Source organism: Phytophthora parasitica (genome assembly GCF_000247585.1).
Source record: "Phytophthora parasitica INRA-310 unplaced genomic scaffold supercont2.2, whole genome shotgun sequence".
NCBI lineage: Eukaryota > Oomycota > Peronosporomycetes > Peronosporales > Peronosporaceae > Phytophthora > Phytophthora nicotianae.
This window is the reverse complement of record NW_008648988.1, coordinates 841,529-860,768: the sequence shown is the minus strand read 5'-3', so window position 1 is coordinate 860,768 and position 19,240 is coordinate 841,529. Positions and strand designations below refer to the sequence as shown.

At 47.5% G+C, this 19,240-nt stretch overlaps 6 protein-coding genes and 1 non-coding gene across 7 annotated transcripts; 5 read left to right on the top strand and 2 right to left on the bottom strand.

Moving 5' to 3' along the window:
- Window positions 1–798: 798 nt before the first annotated feature.
- On the top strand, window positions 799–1,508 carry PPTG_20914 (hypothetical protein; the record flags this gene model as incomplete). The annotated part of the gene is made up of 2 exons (XM_008894341.1): window positions 799–803; window positions 1,187–1,508. The coding sequence occupies 2 exons, from the start codon at window positions 799–801 to the stop codon at window positions 1,506–1,508; spliced, it is 327 nt and encodes a 108-aa protein (XP_008892589.1).
- Window positions 1,509–5,885: 4,377 nt separating this feature from the next.
- PPTG_02322 (hypothetical protein) lies at window positions 5,886–6,188 on the top strand (the record flags this gene model as incomplete). The annotated part of the gene is made up of 1 exon (XM_008893384.1): window positions 5,886–6,188. One exon carries the CDS (start codon window positions 5,886–5,888, stop codon window positions 6,186–6,188), a length of 303 nt encoding a protein of 100 aa, XP_008891632.1.
- A 1,042-nt stretch (window positions 6,189–7,230) lies between these two features.
- PPTG_20508 lies at window positions 7,231–7,304 on the bottom strand. The gene has a single exon. It is a non-coding gene; the product is annotated as a tRNA-Ile (tRNA).
- Window positions 7,305–9,918: 2,614 nt separating this feature from the next.
- On the top strand, window positions 9,919–10,353 carry PPTG_02321 (hypothetical protein; the record flags this gene model as incomplete). The annotated part of the gene is made up of 2 exons (XM_008893383.1): window positions 9,919–9,971; window positions 10,140–10,353. The coding sequence occupies 2 exons, from the start codon at window positions 9,919–9,921 to the stop codon at window positions 10,351–10,353; spliced, it is 267 nt and encodes an 88-aa protein (XP_008891631.1).
- Window positions 10,354–15,223: 4,870 nt separating this feature from the next.
- On the top strand, window positions 15,224–15,427 carry PPTG_20913 (hypothetical protein; the record flags this gene model as incomplete). Its single annotated transcript, XM_008894340.1, has 2 exons — window positions 15,224–15,257; window positions 15,306–15,427. 2 exons carry the CDS (start codon window positions 15,224–15,226, stop codon window positions 15,425–15,427), a joined length of 156 nt encoding a protein of 51 aa, XP_008892588.1.
- Window positions 15,428–17,044: 1,617 nt separating this feature from the next.
- Window positions 17,045–17,898, top strand: PPTG_20912 (hypothetical protein; the record flags this gene model as incomplete). The annotated part of the gene is made up of 2 exons (XM_008894339.1): window positions 17,045–17,174; window positions 17,783–17,898. The coding sequence occupies 2 exons, from the start codon at window positions 17,045–17,047 to the stop codon at window positions 17,896–17,898; spliced, it is 246 nt and encodes an 81-aa protein (XP_008892587.1).
- Window positions 17,899–18,218: 320 nt separating this feature from the next.
- PPTG_02320 (hypothetical protein) lies at window positions 18,219–19,169 on the bottom strand (the record flags this gene model as incomplete). Its single annotated transcript, XM_008893382.1, has 1 exon — window positions 18,219–19,169. One exon carries the CDS (start codon window positions 19,167–19,169, stop codon window positions 18,219–18,221), a length of 951 nt encoding a protein of 316 aa, XP_008891630.1.
- Window positions 19,170–19,240: the final 71 nt, after the last annotated feature.

The following is a 19,240-nucleotide window of genomic DNA, read 5'->3' as shown; positions in this document are numbered from 1 at the left end:
AGCAGTGTCTTCTTGACATTAACAAGATAAATTGAAGCATTTACAAGCCATCTTGGATCCCGTCGTTGCCGCATTAATGATGAAACGACATACCGCGGCAGCTCCTCTGCTACCCACCGGAGTGGCGAGTTACTATCTCATTTTCTACCGTTATATTAACAACAACAAAAATAGTTCGACACCAGTCATTCTTGTTCCCGGCCTCCGAAGCCATTTGAACTACGTATGGACGCGAGTAGCGGGATTGGTGGAGTTCTCTTTTGAGATGAGGACATGTGTGATAGACTCACCAAATCGCTTAGAGAAGATTTAGCGCTGGTGCGACTTCGAGGCCGCTAGTAGCGCGCCGATACGATGCCCTTCTTGCAGGCGCTTTAGTGGGTGATTACCGTGTATTGTCCTATTTGCTAAACTGCGTTAATCCAACCAATTATTGACCAATGATACCTTGGCAGATATCCCGGGGTTTTGTCGGAACTACACCAAACGTCGCAATCGATCGATAGATTTTACCGTGTTAGATTGCCTGTTTAGTGTTACAGTGCACCGGTGGGAGATAAATTCCCCCTCTCCGGCAAAAAGATACGTTTTCTCTTGTACTGTTACCGTTTACCGTGCACCGTTGGATGCTCTTAGAATGCTAACATTATAAATACAATTAAATTTACACACCTTTTCTCGAGCTCTGGATTTTTACAAGACGGACCACGTCGCGTATCAACAGCAAAAGCTTTTGTGGAGCGTGTGGCCTTGATCTCAATTTGAGATTTAACCCAGCTATATAACGTCGTCCAGTGAATGCTGTACGTTCTAGCTAGCTTTGCTGATATGCCTTGTGCATTTGCCTCATCAATAGGTTTTGCTTTCTCGCTATTTGAATGCGACAGAGACCGCACTATTAGGTTGCGCGCGTTCTGGTAGTGAAGGTTGGACATGGGCTCAGAGATTTTACAGACTATTGAGTTTTACAAATTTCTTAACAAGTACTTTTTTTGAACGAGGTTGCACGGACCTGCGTAATACGGTGTAGTATTAAACAAGGTACCACATTTTCTTACGTATTGCGGGGGGGGGGCTTTCCGTTGTCACAAGTAGGACATGCACCAGTTATCGTTAGTTATTAGAGCACTTAAGCAGTTTGAAAACGAAACGAATTCCTGAGAAAATCTGATAATTTCTGAGGCAGCGGCACCGGTTTCGTTTCGTTCCTCGTTGCCAAACACAAAACGAAACGGAATCAGAAGGCGAATTTCCCCCTCTGGCATGAAATCTCAAGGAGACGAGGCTCAGGCAGCGTCACCTCGGCGTCAAGTGACCCTGCTGCTTCATCTGGCTGCACAAGAATACTCCAAGGCGACTGGGAGGCCGCACACCGTCTCCATCGGCTCGCGCTAGCAGTGCTAAGCGACGCAAGCCCTCGCTATTCTATTCCTGGGGTCCGCTTTGATATCGAGGAGGTAACAGAGACACGTGCCTCTTCTTCTACCACTTCACGCACGCACAACTAAGACGTCTTCAGAAGGCTTTCCAGCTACCAGATGTGATTCGTACCGGGGGGCATTCACGCGCGAAATGCAGCGGTCTGGAAGGGCTGCGTATCACACTCCATCGCTTGGCGTATCCAAGTCGAAGGCTGTCCATCTCCGCTATCTATGGCCGAGCGCGCTGAGTAGCATATTTTACCATGTCCTCGAGCACATCAGCTCAAGGAGCGGGAGGCTCTTAGAGGGGAATCTGGATTTGATTAGCTCAAGGTTAGCGGAGTATAGCAGAGCAGTGCACGAGCTTGGAGCTGAGCTCGACTTTGTGTGGGGCTTTGTCGACGGAACAGTGAGGGGTACCTGCAGATCAACTGGGGCTGATGCGCAGCGAAGTGTTTACAACGGGCACAAGAGAAAACATGGGCTAAAAGTTGACTGAGCCAGCAAGAGAGGCTCCTCTCCAGACATGTGCAGCGATGCGTCTTCTGTGTCTCCACCTGCACGGAAGTCGTCATCAATTAGACCACTTAGCGAGTCGTCGCTCTCGATGCTGGCCATTGGCAAGAGGGAAAAACATGTGTAGTAGGAATGCTGCTCTGTTCTGGAATTCGTTTTCGCTGTGCACTGCTTAAGGTCTTTTTACACAGTCGGGACGAATCTCTGCGACGCCTTTTTTTTCGTTGCGAATATCGTTTTTGTCCTCTTGCTTAAGTACTCTATTGTACCCTAAAACGGTGTTCACCAAGGTAGAGGTTCGGATACTTGGGCGGTATTAGCACGCACTACGTATAGAGACAATTGTGATTTTGGACTCTGCTTCAGCCGGTAAAGTCTTCAAAGAGTTTTAGCCATCATGGAGACACTTTTAGTAGGTTAATTAGTAGCATATTTAGTTTAGTAGTGAGCAGCAACTCGTTATTAGTAGTATTTTAAGAAATTACATAGTGTGAAACCGAACACTCAAGAAATAGTCTTGGCACTAAGAGCTTAAAATCCCACTACTTCCAATCCCAGCGTGTACTGCAGCTGCCACCTCCATCTCCTTTGCAGGGGAGCAAATGGCTGCATCTTTGCCAGCAAGATCACAAACGCGGCGGGGTGCAGCGAGACTGGTGCTACGAAGCTGCCGGAGAGCTCTCAATTCTACAGCCCCGCCACGCCGACTTGAATGGATGGTGTAGGTTAGCCGCAGTAAAATATTTCCTTTCTTTGATGCTAGAAACAGCAGCAGAAGTATTCTGCAGCGTCGCTCAGCCTTCTTAGCCTTATATTTGTAATCCGCAGTGTAGTAAGCCGATATTTTTCGATTTTGAGATGTGAATATCATTTTGAAGAGTTTATGTAAGACACAGAGCTCAAAGTTCGGCTCCAGACCGCACTCCAAAACGTTGCTGTGATGAGGAATGCTGTTGTCGAGGACATCACAGCAGACGATATTTCTCTCCTAAAAAATTTACAAGGTGCGTACTCTATGAAGAGCTTATTGATAGTGTATTCGCTAGCGTGGTTATGTCTGTTGCACACCAGACGCGCGGTATTGAACGTGCTATCCCGAACGAAGACGCACTGTAGTTTCTTCGACTGTGCTACGAATGGGGAACGGATGCTGCATGGGAAATTGGTCTACAAGGGGGTTTCTTCTTTCACACAGATTTACCGTTGCTGCCCGGCTTATCGTTTGATCTGAACTCTATGACGGATTGTGACATGCAGAACACGTTTTTGCTTCGACCATCCTAATCATCACCGGCACGGTGTCTGCCCGTCCGCTACGAAATTCTACCAAAATATCATTGGCTACCAGCGGAGTGAAAGCGGTCCAGATTGGCTAGAAATTGTTTTTCGTTGCAGAGCAAAGCGAGGCGGCCAAAATCGGCACCTGGTGCAACCTTGCGGGTCCGCAGGGCCCACCTCGGCTCAAACTATCATCGAACCATGCGAGTAGTGCAGCGAGCCCGCGGCGAGCTGTACAGATGCATTGGCTACTAAGAATATTCATTCACCTCCACCTCGTAGCGGCGGCGCTGAGCTAGTTATAGAATGAAGTGACTGGTGGTTCTGTTTGAAATGCCTGCTGTTTTGGTAGCACCAGCTGATGGAGATCATTTTACTGCTGTGGAAGATGCATTGGACCGAATGACCTACCCCAGAAAGCTGGGCGATCTACAAATGCGTTACAACAGACGGGTTCCAGCGACTTTAATGAACTCAAATATTGGTACCCGATTGCAACATCAAAGCATATTCCATGATTTTGTTACAAGAGATGGGCAAATGTAACGTGCTTTTGTAAAACGGCGATAAAACCGCCCTTTAGAAGAAAATCGCATACCTTTGTACACTATAGTTTACTTAAGGGGTGCACGAAAATGCTAAGGCGCTTGCAAGTAACACAAGAAGGTGCAGAAACACTTGAACTTCTGTAGAAGGGCGAGGTTCCCGTCCTTTAGAGGCCAACTCTTACACTTCTTTCGAGCCTCTAAAAGGGCGATATTTGCGCAATTTTGCCACGAAAAGGTTGAGCCCCGAGTGTTTGGAGAAGTACGCACAGGCCTTCTGAAGGCTTTCAGTCCCTCGTCCTCGAGGATGGAGTATCATCGACGTCAGGAAGATTCAAAACTGTCGCCCAATGGATAACCTGCAGACTGAGTAGAGTGGTCACAACAAATATCATTGTTTTAAGTGAAGTAAGCTTTTTGGTTCATTAGTTCATCTTTTTGCTTAAGGCATCCCGCCCGATGTCGATTTTGCGTAGCTAGATTTCATGTGCTCGAGGGCTACCGCGCTCGAAGGGCTATTTCTTCTCTTCTCAGCTCCGTTTCCCCTCGTCTATTCGCAGCATCTTGAGCTAGCCATTTTATGTTCAAATTTTGGCATCTGTCTGTCATTACCTTCCTCATTGGCAAGGTCTGTGATGGCGTGTTGGTGTTGAGGGATGCGGTGTCGGCGTGCATGGGCTACCAGATAATCAGCGGCATGCCGAGAAGGTTGCCGCTCGCTATCTGACCGTTTGACGCCAGCATCAACCCCCCCCCCCGACCTCGGTGAGCGTACTATCAATCATCGCGCAAGCAGTAGTTTCCAGCAACTGGAACCCTCTTGTTGCAACTCCTCTGTATAACACTCGCCGAAACAAGCGCTTCTAACATTTTAGTCACCTAAAAAACCGATCGTCCAAGAAAGCTGTACGCAACGCTGTTGGTCACCAGGAATGCATTTGAACGTAACAGGATATTTACTGTGTTCAAAATACCAAATGTAGTACCGAATACAAATACGAAGCGTCTCTTAAACTCTCGACTATTGTGGTTTGTATGGTAGTCTGAAGACCTAACTATTCAAACAATAGACCACAGGCTAAAAAATAATTTATTCGTATATTATGGATATGTACCTTGGATCAGTTTTTTTTTTACGATTCAACGCTATATGGCGAAAACAACACAGTTTCTGATTTAAAAAGCAATAATAATTCTAAGCTGCGATTTTTTTTCAAATCTAACTCTATCACTTTCAATGCAACCAGCTTGCATCATTAATAATCCGATATATATAAGAAGATTGTAGCAGAGCGAAAAAAATCTATTTGCAACTAGTAAGAGGTCGTATTACCTTTAAAATATGTGAAATTCTCGAAATCTTAGCCACTGACTTGAGAGTGTCCTGAATGACAAGAACCACTTAGTCTCGATCACTACTCAATCCGAGAAAAGCAAGATGCCAAGCACCGCCACCCAAGCCTCAGAGCGCCTTAATCGTCAGTGGGAGGACGAGTCCTCCAACCTTGTCGCTAGCCACGGTGATGTTGCTTGCCATGTCGAGGATGAGGCGGCTGATGCTGGCTCTTCTATCCTCGCCGAGTATACTAGCTCGGGTGGTGACAACACCCTCAAGGGCATGACAAATTTCTCTGCCCCCGAGCTGGATGCGCTCTGGGCTCTTGTTGAGCGTAGTGTAATGATTGTGTGGACGCAAGGTCGCGGGGGTAAACCTTCGGTTTCGGGGAAGGACGCTTTGTTCATTACGCTGACCGTGTTGAAACACTTCGACACATGGCAGAAGCATGCGATTGATTTTAACATGGGCGTGTCAACGCTGGAGAACATGATGTATCGCGTGATCCAGACGGTCGAGCCTGTGTTGTATACCCAGCTGGTCAAGCGTGTCAAGATGTCGGAGCAGATGGAAGCTGGAAACACCTTCACAAACTACCCGCATGCTCTCTACCCTACGGACGTCAAATTCCAGCCAGTCTATCGACCATGCGGCCGCTTTACAGAACAGAAAGGTCTATTTCTCGGCCAAACGCCAGTTGTACGGCTTCAAGATTGAATGCTCGTCGCTCCACCTGGTGTTGCTGTTGACGTCTCTGCCCACGCGTCCGGATCAACGTCGGACCTCACGATGATGCTCGACCGACTCTCGATGCACCGCCAGATGCTACGCAAGGAGGACGGGTCGTCCCCTGAAATAGGAGCGGAGCCGACACAGTTTCCCAACATGTGGGCCATATTGGTCGACAAAGGGTATCAAGGGGCTGGACAAGTGCTTCGCACAATTCAACCCAAGAAGCAGCCTTGCGGTGGAACCCTCGACCGAGATGACATTGCCCGCAATAGGGCTGTTTCGGCGGATCGTGTTCTCGTTAAAAATTTCTTTGGACGGATGTGCATGCTCTGGAAAGCAACCTACGCGACCTTCAAGTAGAATGAGAACCGATTTGACAGTGTTGCTAGACTTTGCGCCGCCTTAACTAACTTCCATGTTGTCTTAATGCCACTGCGGGCTCGCGACCATTACGAAATGGTTCCCTCAAGGTATCAGTTTATGGGCGAGCGTGTCAGAACTCAGCGAGCAAGAGCCCAGGGACATTATCGTATGCGCCAGCAACTAGGATCCCGCCCAGCGCCGTACAACCCTCGTTTATCGGCGTCTCAGCGTGAGACCCAGTACGATTCGGACGACCAATTCTCATATGCTTTGTAGGACGGCTATTTTCAGCCCAGGTTTGCTTGCTTCTAGCTTTCCAAGTCAAAAAAACATTGCATTTTGGCTCTTACTCTACGCTTGACTTTCCAACTTGCCGTCAAAATGGATGTAATCAGACTCCGTGTAGCTAGACAGGATTAGGCAGCTACTTCATTGCGGTTAACAACCACGGAAGTCGTTTATGCCAGGTGCCCACTAATACCACACCACGCGCCCTCTCAAACGCCACAGTGCACTACAGGGGTTGGAATGTGACGTTCACAGTGCTTCGGTCCGCCATCCCCTTGGCTAATTGATTGCAAATTGGAAAATGAGGAGGCGTCTATTATACCTGAGGCGGCTGCACTTCAATACCACTTGATTTATATAAAGGCAGGGCCCATTTAATATTGGAGCCACCCGTAATCCTATGAAATTTAATTTTTAGGCCACAAATGTAGCCATCTGTTTTTTTTTTATAGGATCGTACTTATCACAGAAATAACATGCTGAGCCAAAATTTGTGGCTAGATGCAAATCTATTGGAAAAAAATACCAGTTGGAATGCGATATTCAAGTGTCTAGTATCCGAAAATGTCTGTTTCACGAAAAGCATTGAATTTGGATATAAATGATTTTTACACGAAATGGTTTACCATACGACAGGACAAATTTATTGAAAGTGTTATCAAATGAGCAAATAAACAATTTTTGAGCATGGGTAACGTGTTATGTTTAACGACACCCCGTTCATGAAGCACCCTTTCTCGTCTTGTAAATCTGCTCTAGGAGGGGCTCGAACCCTCGACCTGCGGCTCATAAGACCACCGCTCTAACCAACTGAGCTACAAGAGCAGTCAACTTCAACTTGAAATTTTCCATACTAAAATCAAGCATTATAACGGGATCCCGCAGCCGTTTCAAACTGGTTCAAATCCGAAATTAGCCCTACCCTCAACAAAAAAGAGATGTTCTGTTCCGCCAAACCACAGACGCTGCGACTCAGACTCAAAATATGAAAGGGGGGGGGGGGGGGGGGTCCCTCCTTCCCTTTCACATCTTGAGTCTGGGTCTGGGCAGCCTAAACCTCCAAAAAGCCATCAAATTTCTCACTTAGGTGCGATACCTCTCAAAAGAGATGACCTTCATTCCGTCTTGCACTTTAACCTCGACAGGTTTATTCCGCATTCCGCGCCCAACGAGCCTCCATCAACGACAGCAGCATTCGGGATGCCACGACGTGGAAAGGCTGTTAGAGATCATCGGTGCAGTTCTCCCAACTGGAGCAAACGAATGGGAGGTTGTGTTGCACCATTACGAGGACTACGCGAATGTGTTTGATCACGCGGAGCGAGAGCTTACGTCTCTGAAGTAAAAGTTTAGCGTCTTGCTGAACGTGAAGAAGCAGACTGGGGATGCTAGTTGCCCGCATAGTGTTCGCGTGGCGCGTCGCATTCAGCGATCTATCGAGGAGAGGGTGTAGCGTGGTTCGGGATGCAGATCTGCTCTTGTAAGGTAGTGCTGGCCCCTTTGTCGCTCACCCTTCTCTTGTTGACCCTCATGCGCGAGGGCTAGCATGAGAATGAACACGACGCCGTCTTCGCCGTCGTCGTTCATGCGCTTGGCGGATGCGGAACAGAGTGCAGGTCTTGGCGACGGGTGGACACTCAATTCTAGATTTAGAAAGGACTTCAAAATAAAAGTTTAGGCACCTCAGATAGGCTGCGGGAATCGCTCCATTGACATTTCCTCCAGATTATATTGTGCTTTTCATTTAGAAAAAAACAAACGAAACATGTTGTACCATGTAGGAGTGATTTTTGCAGGCGTTAGGATCTGAAATATATCATTTCTCATGCCCCCAATACTAACTCTGGAAGGGGATACCCCCGTCTCTCCCTCTCCAAATTCCAAGACCAACAAGTTTAGAGACATGCGAAGGACCAGCAGTTTAGAATAAGAACGTTACGGTGATTGCTCCATTGAAGAATGCTAGTAGCCAATCAGCGTCCATGAATATTTGGATGTGCATAGTTCCAGAAGCGTATAATGCCGCATCTCTATTCCACTGCAAATACTTAGCCAATCATGTATATTTATCCCAGGTCTAGATGCGCGAAACAACCAAATGTCGCGAGGTGCGTAAAAGGAGAGCTTAAATTCGTTCTACCAGAAAAGCTATTTTGGTCAATGAGGTCGTGCCATTTTGTGTGGAATGATTCTACGTGTGCTCCGTGAGAACCACTAACGGGTTTTATCGATTAAAGTCCTACACATTAATGCCCCGTATGGTTTTTGGCGCCCGATCAAAGAGATACAAGCCCTTTAAATGTTAGAAACCCGGTCTTATATTCGAGTATAATACGAGGCAAGTCCGACCAAATGAGTCCATCAAATTCGCTTATCGCACTTGTCGCTAGGTCATTTATTCCTATTCAAGCGTGATCAACGAAACATTTTCGACTATTGAATGGGAGTTGGATGCTGGAACGATCCGCAAATGGTGTCACGGACGTACCATCAAATGTTACGTGAATGCACCGATCGCCAAATTTGAGAAGCAAAATATTATTAGAATATCTCTTCGAATTGGTAGCCCCATTATTCAAATAGATGAGTTGTGAGAAGCTCAAAATATCAGAAAACCGAGCTATTCGGTGAAACCCGTTAACTGATCATATTGAACATCAAAAATATCAGAAACAGCGCATCATCTTTTTTTTTTTTAATTTAATGATGTTAAGAAGGGTCGCTAAATTAAAGAGCAAAGAGATAGAGATAGATAGATAGAGAGAGAGAGAGAGAGAGAGCAAACCCGCGGTCTCTCATCGGTCTCATTTGTTCTATGTGCATAGAAAACGCATGTGAATAGTATTATTTGTAAAACGAAAGTATGGCGTTAACCTCTTAGTTCCCGCATGTTGGACCGTATTCATAAGGGCATTAACCCTAGCTAACCTTTTTCGCAGCATCTATTTTATGTTGAAGGTCCAACATAAGCTATATTTACACTAGAAAATTGTAAAGGGCAAATTGATAAGACACCTCATAGTGAAAACAAGGCGAATCGGTGAGGGTAAATCGACCGGATGCACAGGCTTAGGGTCACGGGATCAGTGCATCGGGACAGAGGGCGATCACTACGAACGGGTGGCCACAAACTCCCTCATTCTTGAAAACGGCGAAGAGAGACGACAAGCAGAGCTCGGATGGTGACGACGGCGGGGAAAGCACCCCCAGGCAGGATCCTCAAGACCACGAATGCCAGTAACGCACAGCAGGAAATTCTTGCAACACTCAGCCAGCGACACCTACGGAAGCTCAGACGCAATCATGAGTTACCGGACGCTATTACGGCGGAGCCGAAGTAAACGAAGACCTCCGCACCACAAAGACAAAAGAAACGTGCCTCCAAGTACCAGATGAAGCTGACAACAAGCAGGAAACGGGGGTGGTCGTGTCGCCGTGGATGAAGGGCACCAACTTGAAGAAAACCCGGACGCTGCCGAGGGTGAACAAGGCGTGAAGAAGCGTCATCGGTCCTGTAAGGTGTGTGTGTGCCTATTACAAAGTGGAACCGCGTAAGTTCACAAAGTACTTCTGCCCGGAATGCTCTACTGGAAACAAACGGTACGTACATTTCGTTTGAAACAGATTCGTGTTAGACGTACTAACGATATTCTATTACAGCAATTACCTGTGCAACGTGGGCAGAGATACGTGCTTCCGTGTCTGGCATCTCGAATGGAACAACGGGAATGACATTCCCCGTGAGCTCGTGCGGAACCACAAGATGCGGGACCGTGCGCCAATCAAGCCTGGTAAGAAGCGCCGACGCCGCCAGCGGCTGTCAGGAGACCAGCCGAGTGTTGGAAGCGATGGTATTGAAGAGGGAGGCAAATGAGGAGCTGGTTTGTGATCAGCTGTTGTGGAAGTGCGGTTGGCGTGATCGAGTGGCTAGTTATGCAGAATGCAATTAATTGAAACAAACCGTTTTATTGGCTGAATGTGTCAATTGTATTGTTGCTGGACGCTTGCAATGCCCCAGAAATAGGCTCATCGATAAACAGGACTTGCTTTATGTTGAATTCGACGACATTAGAGATGCCAAAGACTGATTTCGCCTACATATCACCTCGTAATGTTGGATGGATATTGTGGCATTTCTCCACAAGGCGCCCTTTTCTTCATCCCCTATCCATCTCGTACTTAAGGATGACGTATACTAATTTTTATACATTTTTATGTAGGACCTCCAACATAAGAAAAAAGATTTGATGCCGGGAACTAAGGGGTTAATGGTTTTACTTCAATCTACTGTGCTGATGGGGTAAGTATAACCCTATACCGAGAATGTTGCCTAAACAATACTAAACAAATTTAGGTCATGTGTTTGTAAAAAAAAAAAAAACTCGTTTACATTTCATGCTACTTGCTCCTGTAACAAATCTTTGAAGCTAGTACTTCTCCGATTCTGAAAAGAATTTTACAGTTAGGTTTCTCATTAAAAAAGAAAAACACATGACTGATCGGCAAATGTCCTTTCTCTGATGTATATGGTTGGATCAGTCATCAGAACTAATTGGAATCCAATGAGAAAATACTACAGATAAGCGAACAAAAGAGTTCAATCCAGCAATATATGGCATGAACCAATCCGGTTTATGGTCATTTCAAACAGCCAATTAGCTTGACATACAAATCCTCTAATGTTCCATTTGAAATAAAACCTTGGCCCTCCTTGAAGTTATAGTTTAAATGACCGAATATTGACATTTATGGTGGGGAGGCACATTTAAGAAAAATGCTACTTGATAGCGCGAATAAATAGCTTTGCAATGAAGCTCATTCCAACCGCATTGAGCTGGAAGAACGGAAGTTACCACAGGGGCTAATTCTTAACGGATCGGACAAGTATGATGATTTGATCGGATACATGAATAGCACTTAATTAAAAACAACCGTGTTCGCACTCGAAGTTATTTTGGGAAATATCTACTCTGCTGGCGGCGTCAAAATTTACAAATGTCACTTTCACCACATCGTGCTTGCACCAGAAAACTATATTTACTTTATTAAAATAATAATTAATGTCATACTACTTCGGCTAGACGCTGGCTGTTCATCATCACCACGCTCGGCAGTATAAGAAAATAAACGACAGTTTATAGTTGTAAGTCTTAATGTGCACGGTGTCCTGGATGCTGTAGTGAGGCAAAAATAAGAATGACCACAAGCAATCCCAGGTTTTCGCTAAAGCATCCAGCGACTTCAAAAGATGGTCGCACTCTGCTTAGCCGCTGGGTTGATGCAAGTTGTTTTGTTTTTGCCACATGTAACAATAATATAGTCCATTGTGCCCTTGGTCACCAGATTCGGTGTTCAGTCAGCTCAAACGTGACAGAAGCAAGAGGAGTGTCCGCACGAGCGATCCACGGCCATGTACGCGGCAGCCACACGACTGCTGCGGCAGCTGCTGCAAAGCCGCCAGTTTCGAGTTCAACGTTGGCAGCGTGCAGCCACAGAAAAGATGTCCGTTGTGCAGGGCTCGGCTGGTATCTTGTTGGGTAACACCGGCCAGGCGAGACGACCACGACCTAGATGAAAAGGGGAGAACGCCAGCGCGATCTGCATCAGTACAAACAGATACAATCCATACCAAAATTTATCCGACCGGAGGACCTCTCCGACCGGTACCAAGAAAATGGTACACACTGCATAAAATTGTGCGGCGTGTCAAAACTTTTGACTGACAAGCACGGTAGTTGTTGAATGATTAGGGGAGATGTGAAAAGATGCGAAAGGTCAGAAAGTCTGTTTTAAGCCTAGTCTATAGGCGCAAGGAAATCGTCTGAAACGCTCTGTAGGCTGAGAAAATCAAGCAAAGGTAAAAACTATCAAATTGGGCCGGAGCCATGTGCTCTCGGCAAGGTAAATTGACAAATGAGTCCATGATTTTCGTGGCGGGGTCCACTATTAAGAGCATGCTCATGACCAGTCGCTGCTGTGTATGCCTATTGGTAGAAATATCTACCAATTAAAGATGTCCACGCATAAGTGGATAGACACGTGGCTAGCTGTTGGCCAGCAGCCACAGAAGGCCACAGTAGCTCTTCGGCTCGGCCGACGAAGAGGGGGAATTGCCAGTCGTCTTTTTTCAGGCCGAACCCCCCAGACCTCCCAGCCCGACTCCTGGCCGAACACGTCGCAGATCGGCCTTACGGATGGCCGCCTCCACCTCCACTCCCTCCCTCCGACGACGTAGCTCACCGGAAGAGCACAGGGCTTGCCCTGAGGTAGCTGGTTCAACTCCAGCCGCCGTCATCCCAGACGTGGAAGAGCGCCGCGTGGTGCAGGCATGAATCATCCCAGAGGTGGAAGCGCGCCGCGTCGTGCAGGGTGGTGCAGGCATGGATCGTGTACGGCATGCCGAGCTGCTGGGTCTTGTACGGCAGCAGCACGGCGCAGCTGCTGGAGACGCGTGATCTTGTCGTTGAGGGCGCCTCGCTGATATAGGTCGTGCAGGTGCTTGCGAACTGCCGTGGAACCGCGCGACTTGATCTCAAGCCTGCCGAGGAATGCCAGCACCGCAGCTTCAGCTTGCTTGCCGAGCGCGAGGACTTGATCGCGGTAATCGACAGCGCTTGGGTCCAGCTTTAGATCGTCAGCGACGAACAGCTTCATGAACGCCACGAGCTGTTTCGCGTTCGGGCGCTGGCGTTTGGGGGCATCAGCCAGTCCAAAGGGCTCCTGTGCGTACCACGCAAACCATGTCGCGTGAAGGTGAGTCACTGATGTCCGTCTGCGCTTGGGTTTCTCTTGTTCTTGGCTTGGCTCTTGCTGACGCTTCTTGTTCGTGTCTTGTGTTGTACCCCCTTCTTGCTTAGCCTCTATGACGTCCATGCGCTCATCTTGGCGCTTGATGTGCAACACTAACTGGTTAATCACACTGCGTTGGTGATCGATTATCTTGGACTCGTTGCTTGGTTCCTTGTGCATTGGTGTGGGTGGTTCTTTGCGTGGTGTTGGCGCTGGTTTCTTGTAGGTGGCGAGATGGGACGACCATGCCAGAAGTTCTGCGATCGCAGCCCCTGCGTGGACAACAGCCGTTTCCAAGCGCCTGACTGCAAGCCCACCGGAGCGAAGCGTTTTCAGCAGCGGGTAGTGCAGCACGAGGTACGCTGTAAGAACATCCGCCACTTTGGGACTGATGTTGTACTTGGAGCTGTCCATCTTGTAGCAGGTTGCGAACAGAAGCCGCTTTACACCTGCAATCTTCAGCCGCGTCTCGGCGTCAAACGCGTCCAAGTTCAGCAGGTCCACGTCGACGCCCGTGCCAAAAACGCTGAGCGCCTTGCCGATCATGTGGTCCTGTCTGCTCGTGTTGAAGATGTAATTAAACCCCTTGTTTGTCGTTGACATGTTCCAGGCGCCGCGGTCGAAGATCCAGCGTTCCGTGAGTCCGTCGCAGCCGTTGACGTGCTGCGCCCCACCGCGCCGAAAGGAATGGGATGTGAGCGGCTCAGTCACCCCAGCGGCAGAGGCTACGCGATCAAGTAGGCGATTGACGTGGGTGTAGATCGTCGGCACAGCTGCGGCGGGCATCGTCGAGCAATTGGCGCGCGTTGCGGTGGCGTCAAGCGCGGCGAATTCGCTTGGGTGGTTCAGGACCTCAAGCAGCGGCGTCGCCGGCGACAGGTTGACAGCGGCCTCGAGCGGAATCTCCGGCAAGTTGTCGATCAAGGCCGGTGTCGGTGCGGACTGCGTGATCAGGGCCATGGCAATCGCGTGAAGCGGGTACGTGACAAAGTCGGTGTCCGGGAAGAGCGAGAGCCCCTGCTCTTCGGACGTCTTCATTCGGATGAAGCGTACGAAGAACACGTCGGCCGCATCGACGGAAAGGTTCTGCTTGTGCACAAGCGACAGATCGGAAGCACGACCGAACAGGTGCCACATCAGACACAGTAAGGCAGCATCTTGGTAGTCGCTAGGGGAACATGCACTCTCATACAAATACAGCATCATTTTTTTTAAGTCACGCTTTGAGCATGGTGGTGCTTTGTTAACTACCTTTCCGTCTCGCTTCATGCAAAAGCGTTCGAGCGTCTTCCCCATGCTAAGCAACTTTGCTTCGACAATGTGCCGTTGCACGGGGAAGAGCTCAAAAAGCCACATCTTACTCTGTCTGTAATACTGCATGGAGGTGTTCCGGGCAAGTGGTTTGCCCTTCTTGCCCTCGTTAAACGCAAGATACATGCCAAACTTGTCTAACACAGACACCAAACAATTACCTGTACCATCCTGTTCAATGCATTGCTTAACATAGTCAAACTCAACATCTTCGCTCTTTACGAACGTCTTAAACACCTTGATGGCTGTTTGCTTGGCGCGCTTGTTGTTGCCAGGTTTTAGCTCGTCTAAGCCCATCCTGGTCGGATAGGACGGATGGACTGCAAATATGCAAGTGATATGCCTTTCACTTGGAGTTTGTAGACGGATATACATATTTTTCGTCCGCCTCCGACCCGATACGTCAGAATGGCTGGCGCAGAGGACCTACCACATCTTCCACATTCTGATTGGCTTAAAAGAAAAGATTGAAGAATTTCGATTGGGTCGAACTAATTACAAATCGCTAATTGGTCGATAATGAGCCCCCATGGCCCATACAAAAATTAAGTGAGGTCGGATTAGTGATTATATTCATCCATAACAGCGAAGGTCAGGAACCATGCCCAATTCCACGCCGAGCGCACTCACTATGAAACCCACGAATGGCGGCTCCAGCACCATATAGCGAGCCTTCCGGTAAAGCGAGTGCTTAACAATGGTCGGCGATATTGGATGGTGCGGCAGGCATCGGTCTCCACGCCAATGATGCGAGCACTGTCACTACGGTGACAATTGCGCTTATGGCTGCGACCAGCGAGAAGAACGCGCTTTCACTCGCACCTTCTGGATTTGTGGACGAAATATAATGTAGGGGACCCTTGGGCCAAACCTTGATTTTGCTTCATAATGGATCTTCCCCTGAACTTGAAAAAAATACCTCAAAACCTTATTATGGCCTAAGAGAGCTATTTTTGAGCCATCGCCGTCACAGCCTTCGTCTTTTTGATTATGAATCATGAAGTACTTTCTTCGTTGGGCTAGATTATTTGAGCCTTGGTTATAGCACAAACCACAGTTAAATGGGCGAAAAATGCGCCCTTACCGCAAAGGGCTAATTTCGGTGGAATTAGCTTTCTCGTCAGCTGGAATTGTGGCAGTAACGTCAGCCCGCCTTTTTCTGTGTTCCGGGACGACCCATTATTTTATACTATATTCTGGTAACATTTCCCACGAGGGGTCGTTGGTAAGACACCGCAAAAGGTGCATTTTGCCGTAGACGTTGTTGACCCATGACCGCGAGCTTTAACCCTTCCGTAATAAGGTTACCTAGTTATGCAATGCAAGCCCAAGATATTGTCTTGTCAATGGGTGCCTCATGCGCCTTAAACAAAATCACTGTACTTGATTCAGTACCTTCTCTTGTGACAAATTATTGACGATGATTTGTGGAAACACATGACTGCTGAATATATCTTAATTTAATTATTCTCAATGATTTCGAGCCGTTTCGTTTGTCGTATGTTTTATAGATTTAACAAAATCAGTTGAGCTTTTGCAAAAGGGCGTCTGAGGCGTCCTTTGAGGACCGCAGTGTATTCAGCTGGTACACTTCAAACTATATATCATCTAGGCGGCCAATACGCTCATGACTGTCCTACACACGCCCCGAGCACAGCGACTTAGGAACTTACACGACATTAGCACACCTCCAGGAGCGAAGAGCGCCAAGTACAATGAAATGCGTCACACTGTTTGCGGCATAATCGCCTAGGATTCCGAGCTCGTCTGATAGTTCTTCAAACTGTCATCGGGACGGGAAAACAACAAAGAAACCATAGCGAGAGATCACTACTCAGTAGGCAACATAGGCAATGCTTGAGGTTCTCGGGTTGCTACAAAATAGCGTTTCACAGGTATAGCGATATAAAACCAGACTCCGTAAAATATCTTGTACGCTCGCCAATTAGCTGTCTGACAAATGAGTGAAAAGTGCAAACACCAATGGGACAGAATGGTGTGCTGGCCTTTATTTAAGAAAGAGTAACGACGTCAAAATAAGTTACGTATACTGAGATCAACATATGGATTCGCGTTGGTTGCAGTTGCTAACATAATGTCCATCATATCTATCCTCATGTAGGCAATGCGGTTGCTCAGGTAAAGTAAACTCATCGCAATACAGAAGGTCTCGGCGCTGTCAATGCAAAGACGGGACAGTATTACAGTGCCATGTGCATTATGATTAATCTTCCAACACGCAACTAATACGTATCTTTGTATTTTGGTTTTATTTTAGTTCGCTCATAGTGTGGCGCTACATCACAACTTCGAGCAATAGTTTCGAATGACAGCAGCCCCCCCCCCCCACACACACAAGACCACAGTATCCCGCTGATCGCTTATGATTCCAACACCAATATTCTCAAGTGCAAAAGCAATCTTAGCCAGAAAACTCATCTTTCCCGGACCCGGAACGTAGAACAATGCATTCGACATCCCCGCGAGCTAGCACAGGCGAGAAAGTCACAGGATTGACCGCCAGACCACGACCGGCACGCAAGGACGCAAGCGACCTGTCCACTAGCGGTGATAAGTACACCAGCGATGCGAACGGTGACATCGACGAAAGAACGATTTTCAGTGATGCACAGGAGTGCACCATTTTTTAAAATAATGTACAGCTACGTACGGGACGCCACATTAGAGCTACTATTCCCTCTACATCCACTTGAAAGGGTTCCAGTTCGGCTGCATCCTCCGCGGTCAAAAGCTCTGACCACAGCCGCTTCAAACGCTGGGTAGCTACAGACAAAAAAAAAAACAATAAAATCAGTTTTAGCGCACCAGTGCAATTTTTTTTATTGAAAACAAAGGAAGTACGTACAGAGATAAACGATCGCTCTTCCAGCAGAATGTCAAAAAGGTCGGAGAAGTCAAGAAGTGTAAGACCGTCGGACTGTAGCTTCTAAGATCGATCCGACGCAGCGCAGCTTCAACAGCAGGTCCTCCAGAGTGCGATGAACGGACCTTGGCGGTAGAAGGTCCGTGATGTCGTCGTCGTCCGCAGATAGAAACTCTCGCAGACAATAGTAATAGCTATCTATCATAATGTTGATGACCAGTGGATACTGTATAAATGCCGACCAAAATAACAACTTGCTTTGCAACTACGTTTTGATTGGCTAATGTCAAATTATTAGTACTGTGGAAGATTATTACAGGCGAAGACTTGCATGGCCACCTTGCCTCCGGTCAGCACGCAGAGCAGTCAGGATGCTCGACACAGGGAGCTGCCTACCGTACACAGCGTAAATTTTATCTATCGCAGTATCACTAGTGTAACCCGAACAAATCAGTGTCGCCACGATATCCCAAAAGACCTTTCTCCGAGAAAATGCAAACTTGTTGGCACCTCGTTCGACCGGTGTAAAGTCCTTTGCTGGCTTGAGCCCACCATTACCAAACTGAAATTCGTGCCAGAGCTTTGGTCGCTTTGATAACCGTGCAACTCTCTTTTCCGGATAAACTACCACATGTGAAGGCGCGTCTAAGCCAGACCTCCTTAAAAAAGGCATATAGCGGAATGTGTTATATTAGCTTAATACAGGCACCATAGAAATCTTAATACCGGCACATCGGTGGTTTAAAGCTACCCTGCTACTTTCGCTCGCTTAGTTTGCTGAGTTGGTCGAACTGTTTAGCCTGGAATATACCCTCCAATGCCAATGACGTCAATGCAGTGCGACGGTCGTTCAGCTCCCACTTCAGTACCGAAAAGTCGGATTCGACTGACGCCGTGTTAGCAAATACAGTTGCCAAACCACAGCAGAATTGACGAAGGTGCGAATATGTTTTCATTTGCTGTGACAGAATCATATCTTTGGCTTGAATTCTCGTAAAAGTCACATTAACCACAGAGGTGATGCCGTAGACAACAGCAGCATTAACCCACCAAGATGAAGATGGTGAAGCGGACTGATGACCTTCAAAATGAGTATTAAGCTGGGCGTGATTCCGTAAGATCCATTCCAGTGCGTTGCCCATATAAAGCCATCTATTGGTTAGCTTCTTTGCAGCAGTGCCCATGTCTGCAATCAATAATTTCTGTCTGCGGAGATGGACGATAAGGTCTTTCGTATTTTTAACGAAGTTTCCGTCGTCTACAATTGCAAATGCTGCTTTCATGACGAGATCGATTTGATGCGCTGCACACCAGACGCGTAAAATTGGATGTGTAGCCTCGTTTTCCAGAAGAGTGACTACACCTGCATGGCGACCGGTCATGGTGTTCTCACCGTCGGAGGCAACTCCAATCATCTTGTCTCTCCATTGGCCATATAGAACATCAAGAGTTGTTGAAATCAGATTGAATTGCACGATTGCAGTGTGGCGCTCAAAGACAGGAATAGCAAGTAAGTGGATGTTAACTAGAACACCGTCAACAGCAAGCCTGAGACGTTGGTCCATGAACGAACGCTCGTAGTGTGTAGATATATCACTTGCAAAAGCAAATGCCCACATGTATGAATTGGCCATGAGCTCACCGATCCGCTGAAAAGAAATAGCAACGAGATACCTAGCGTAGGTACTCGCCAGCGTATCCGTCATCCCGTACAGTTTATTATTTCCCGTTGCTTGATAGTGCTGCTGGATAACGGTAGCAGCTTGACGAAATGATA